General features: G+C 34.3%; 1 protein-coding gene across 1 annotated transcript; it reads right to left on the bottom strand.

The window, feature by feature from the left end:
* Nucleotides 1-982: 982 nt before the first annotated feature.
* On the bottom strand, nucleotides 983-1933 carry LOC105872742 (olfactory receptor 5H8-like). Its single transcript, XM_012767006.3, has one exon. It carries the CDS (start codon nucleotides 1910-1912, stop codon nucleotides 983-985), a length of 930 nt encoding a protein of 309 aa, XP_012622460.1. The 5' UTR covers nucleotides 1913-1933.
* Between the last annotated feature and the right edge of the window lie 4067 nt (nucleotides 1934-6000).

Genomic DNA, 6000 nt, shown 5'->3' with positions numbered 1-6000 from the left:
AAGCAAATGACCTGTTCTAATCATGTGCACTGGACCTCCAGATATAAAGAATCATGATACATGTTTTAAGTACATATATTTTATATTATTTTATTGATAAGACTGAATAGCTTCTATCTAATATTAGTCTACCCCACGAGCCAGTGGTTGGTAGATAACAGAATTCCTGGGATTTTATTCTACTCAACCAAACAGAAACCTGCAACCTATATAGGGTATATGGGATATGAGTATCTGGGCTATACAGCTGTATTTGTTATATGATTTACCATACCCATGTTCTTCTCAGTTGAGCTACACTATTTTACCTTTTCTTATATTTATAAAGACACATGAAGAACATGTACTGTAAAAGATTTTTCTTTGTTTTCCACTTTAAATATTCTAGTATAAGAGGACACATGATTAAAATTTCATGTGTGTTTTTAAATACATAAAAATATTTTGTTTATTAAATACTAACATTTTAAGTCGTTAAAAATCTGTGACAATTGCAATCGCAAAAAAACGTTCAATATGTACAAAATTATACCCACATCTGGATTATTAAAATTTGGTATATGTATACAATGGAATATTAATTATAAAAAATGACAGTGATCTAGTACCACTTATATTTTCCTGGATTGAGCTTGAGCTCATTATCCAAAGTGAGGTGACACAAGATCAGAAGATTGGGCTTCACATGTATTCGCCATCATATTGGTACTGACTGATCAACAGCATGGTGCTCAAATAGCGGTGGTGTTCACCAGGGATTAGGGGGATGGGACGGTAGACTCACAACTGAGGGACACAGTGGGCATTGTGGAGGGGAAAGGCAAACCTCTAACCCTTGCTAGGGAGAGACAAAGATATAAAATGTAACCAAAATGTTTGTACTCTCATAATTTCCTGAAATTAAAAAAAAATTATACCCACATCTAACCCACAACATTTTGTGACTGTTTTACTAAAAAGAGAAAAGATATTACTATAAGACCTAAAATTTTCCCTTTAATGTTTTTTTCAATGAGTCTATGACTTGCCTATTTCTCAGGCTATAGATAAATGGATTTAAGAAAGGAATTATAACAGTGTAAAATAGAGAGTCTATCATGTCTTGATCATTAGCTTGTAGAGATGCAGGGAGCACATACATGAAGAGGAGAGGGCCATAGTATAAAAACACAGATAAGAGGTGAGCTCCACAAGTGGACAGAGCTTTTCTTATGCCTTTGACTGACTTCTTTTTTAAGATTGTAAAGAGAACAGACGTATAAGAGACGAGAACAGTCAGAATGGTGAATGCTTGAATTAAACCTGCAAAAACATAAAGCACGAGATAATTAATAGAAGAATCAGTACAGGAAATCTTTAACAATGGGATAATGTCACAGTAAAAGTGATGTATTATGTTAGAATTACAGAAGGTTAACCTAAATAAAAAGCCTTCATGTATAGTGGCATGAAGAAAACCACCTAGGAATGACAAGACCAATAGCCGGATGCATAGTGCATTCGTCATAATCACTGGATAGAGTAAAGGTTTGCATATGGCTACATAGCGATCATATGCCATTGCTGCCAAGAGAAAACATTCTGTGGTTAAACTGATTGCAAAGGAAAAAAATTGTGTCATACATTCAGAGAGAGACATCATCTGACTCTTGGCTAAGAAGCTGATCAGCATGTTGGGGGTCACTGTGGACGATAACCAAGTATCCACAAAGGCTAAATTTCCAAGAAATAGGTACATGGGGATGTGAAGGTGAGGGTCATTCCAGATGAGAGTAATCAGACCAAGGTTCCCCACGATGGTGATGAGATATATCACCAAGAATGCCAGGAACAGGGGTATTTTCCACTCCGGTTGATGAGTAAGTCCTGTGAGAACAAATTCTGTCAGCAATGTTGCATTTTCCTTTTCCATGTCCTCACTTGGTGTCCTCTGAAATAAAATGCAGTAAATGTAAAACCTATATATTCACTATGCAATAATAATTACTATTAGTTGAAATTGTCTTAGGAGCATGTAAATAAAACTCTTATAAGATCACCTTTTAATTTTATCTATTACTACTAAACTGAAAGAAACTATTTAGGAAATAGAAGAAAAGAATGACAATATAATTACATTCCTTTCAAAAAACGTGCAGGATTTAGTGGATTTAGAGAAAAGGAGATACATTCTGAGTATGTACAAAATTTCTGAAGACAAGATTGAATTTCGTAAGGAAATCCTGTGTCTGGGAAAAGGATTTAGCATCAAGGGAGAAGATATTAAAAGGTCAAGGATAAATAAAGGAATTAAATTCCATGTTAAGGATCTTGACCTTTAATTCTCAGGCAATAGTCATGTACTCAAAACTTTTCAAATATGGAATGACATTATGAGATATATTTTTTTAAATCAAATATTTGGTAGTGTAGAAAACAGCTTGCTAGAAAGGGAAAATGGAGTCAGTAATACTAATGAGGAAACTGCTACTATTTTGCAGGGCTTCCTCAAAAACAGATTACTCATCTGAATGGTCTGGGGAAGCTGTTTGTGAAAAATATAGATTGCAAGGCAATACTGTATAAATATGCACAGTAGCACAAGAATGGAACCTAGGAATCTTAATTTTGAAAATGTTCTCAAAGTGATTCAAATGTATGTGAAGTGATTGGACCATGAGTGATATGACATTAGAAGTGATGAGGAGAACAAATAGATTCAAAGAATGCAGAATTTAGAGTCATTAAACTATGGTGCATATTAGGTGTGGAGGGGTTGGTTAGTAAAGGAGAGTTGAATCACTTGGTTCCTGGGTAGAAGTTCATCAAAAATTGAGATTGAGGACTTAGGGGCATTGAAAAATGTGGAAGAAGGGTCCTCTGAACATTTAGGTGAGATGTACTTAGTATCATATGTCTATAAATCTTTAAAAAATCATGATCTTGGAGTCATAGGAGTCATTGAAAGCTTAGTTACAGATGACCCATTCATTGCAGAGTATACAAAACGAAGGGATGATTAGCAAGATAGATACTTGGGGAAGTTATATTAGAGAGGTAAAAAAGTGGACACAGTTATACCTCTTTGCTTTCCATGCTTTTACTTACCTGAGGGAAACTGCAGTCTAAAAATACTACATAAAATTAGATATTTTGAGACAGAGAGGTCACATTGACATAACTTTTATCAGAGTATGCTGTTATAATTGTAGTATTTTATTGTTTGTTATTGTTGTTAATACCTTACTGTGCCCAACTTAAATTAAACTTTATCACAGGTGCTAAGTATACGAAAAAACATAGTGCAGAATATAAAAGGTTAAGGGGAGATTTCAGACATCCAGGGATGGTCTTAGAACAGATATCCTGCAAATAAGGGGGGCTAATGTATATGTCATTTATTAGATGACCAACACCTGATCCCCTTTTCTACCAAGTGATTCTTGGAGGTGAGTGGAGGCTATCACCCACTCTAGGAGTAAAAAATCTAGAAAGATACTTTCTCACCCCCTTGCACCTAGAGTAAGGGGACTTGATCTATGTTTGCTCAGTCAAATCCTCCTAAACTAGATTTGGAATATGGAAAGAAAACGAATTACAGGGTCAAAGAGAATTCTGGTGGCAAAAAAAAAAAAAAAAAAAAAAAGGCCAAAGTAGACATTCCAAGGCTCCAGCAAAAGCATTCTGCATCCACAACAACGACACTGACATTGTCAATTAGGGCATCTCAAAGTGAGCATCAGTAAGAGGAGCTTTCATCAAAATAAGTTGGCACATGATTTTTGCTGTTGACTAGCTGTCCTGCTTCCTTCTTTTATTGCCCATTTTTCCAACTGGGTTTTCAAACTGTAGCAACATTTCTGTGTTAGAGACAATATCCATTCAGTAAACAAATTTCCTATTGCAACCAAGGCCCTGACTCAAACAGGAAGAAAGCCTACAGAGAAGCCAGAAAAAGATACCAAGCAGAGTGATCAGAGAAGCAGGAGGGTTGCTGAAAAGCTGAGTGTGTGGACATAGGACAGGACAGGTATTCAGGAAAGACAAAGTTATTCACTGGGCCACATGGGACAATAAATGCTCCAGTAGAACAAGGAGTGAACAGAGATCATTGAGTGTGGAAATTAGAAAATGATTAGAGGCTTTATTGGGAGCACTTTCCATTTGATAATAGAATTAAAATCAGAGCATAATGAGAATTAAATGGGTAACCAGTGACACAACAGTAAGTGAAATAAAATGGAGCACTCTAGGAAATGAGAGTAGCTGGCATTTATCTGCTGCCATGGACAAATGTAAATTTTTGACAAAAGTCGTCAAAGGGGAAAGAGAGGAATATATGGAGAGGAGACTTTTTACTACTTCGACCAAGAGGTGGAAGAGATATTTGGATGGGTGAAAGAGAACAAAGGGGAAGAAAAGTAAGTAGAGAATAATAAATGCACACATGAATTAGAGTAGAAAAGACAAAGCAAAGAAGTTGGAAAAGGGAAGCATCAGAGAAAGGCTGAAGACCAAATAAAGGGGAAAGCTCATAGGCTTGGGAATGGGGATAAATATTTGTCTTAACCCTAGGATTTATTAAAAGATGTCAACCTAGAATTTCTTTTTCTGTTATTCAAAATTCAAAGTTTGTTTTCCTTTGGTGCTTTTCCATGAAAGAGAGATTTGATTTTAAAATTTACTTTACAATCTTTGTGTTATTGATAAAGATACTAGCACTGCTCTAAACTTCTTTACGTAAGTTTAAAAGTTGCTTTATCTCTGATTTTACAATGATTGCAACTGACATTCTCTAGGAATCTTACTGATTTTACTATTGAGAACATTTTTTTATCCATAAATTTTTTAGCAAAATAAAATAAAGGCAAAGACTGGAACCTGCTCAGGCTATATAAATGGCAGAGATAATAATTCAAGTTGTTAAGTGTATTTTTATTTGATATGATCTCCTTTTATATATTTCTAAATAACAAAATATCTGAAAATTTTCAAATTCTATTTGTGTATGGATACTTAAGTCATAAATACTGCAATTTAAGAAGTAATAAACTGATCATTGGAGAGATATTTTCTATATATTTCCTACTATATATGTACACATTATTAATATTTTGATATATATATAATACTAAATTAAATCACTGGGTGAAACGATATAGGAACTAATATTTAGGTGACTTACCTTAAAAGTTTTGTTAAAAAAAATTTTGTTAATGGGAGGTGAACAGGTGGAAGGGGGGAGAAGGGGAAGGGTACACACTTTCATGGTGGGTACAGGGTGTACCACTTGAAGACTCGACATGCTTGAAGCTCTCGCAGAGCGGGGTGGGGAGGGGAGCAGGGGCAAGATATGTAACCCTAACAATATTTGTACCCACAGAATTTGGGAAAAAAAGTTTTATTCAGAATATATATTTAATTCAACAGATTGGGGTTTTTCATTTTAATCATCAGAAGGATTACTTGCATTAAGAACATTATCACATAAATCTTCAAACCTAGTTTTAAATTATTTACCTTTTCAATTCACCAGAACTTATCTTATAAATTCATCATAGTTAAATTAACAAGATAATAAAACATTGTATAAGGAGAAAAATCATGGTTACAACTATTATGAGTGCCCAGATTAAGTCATGAAAATAAAATATACAGAAAATTTACTATGTGCTTTCATTTTCTCACCAGTCTTGTCTTCTTATAAATCCAACCTAAAATTATTATAAATTAAACAGTATTTTTAACTTTCTATGTAAAAGACAGTTTATAGAAACCATTTCTCTCTTACCCATAACTTAAAAGAAATTATGAATATCCTTTAATAGTGTTAGGCTTTCCAAAGCACAAATAATACAAAAGCATAGGAATGCCAGTAACTAAGGTAGCAATTTCTTGCACAGTGATTCATTCTGTAAGCCTCATTTCCCTTGCTGAAAATAATGTTGTTTATATAAATTTGCTTTGGACACAAGAATCAACCAATGGTACAAATGTGTGCTTTTGCCAGAAGAGGAAGGA

The sequence above is a fragment of the Microcebus murinus genome, chromosome 1, assembly GCF_040939455.1.
Source record: "Microcebus murinus isolate Inina chromosome 1, M.murinus_Inina_mat1.0, whole genome shotgun sequence".
In the NCBI taxonomy this organism is placed as follows: Eukaryota; Metazoa; Chordata; class Mammalia; order Primates; family Cheirogaleidae; genus Microcebus; species Microcebus murinus.
Note: the sequence above shows the minus strand (reverse complement) of the source record. Positions and strands in the feature narration are given on the sequence as shown.

Excerpts from the sequence above, each read along its gene's own strand:
- LOC105872742 (XM_012767006.3), bottom strand. The coding sequence starts at position 1,912 with ATGGAAAAGGAAAATGCAACATTGCTGACAGAATTTGTTCTCACAGGA.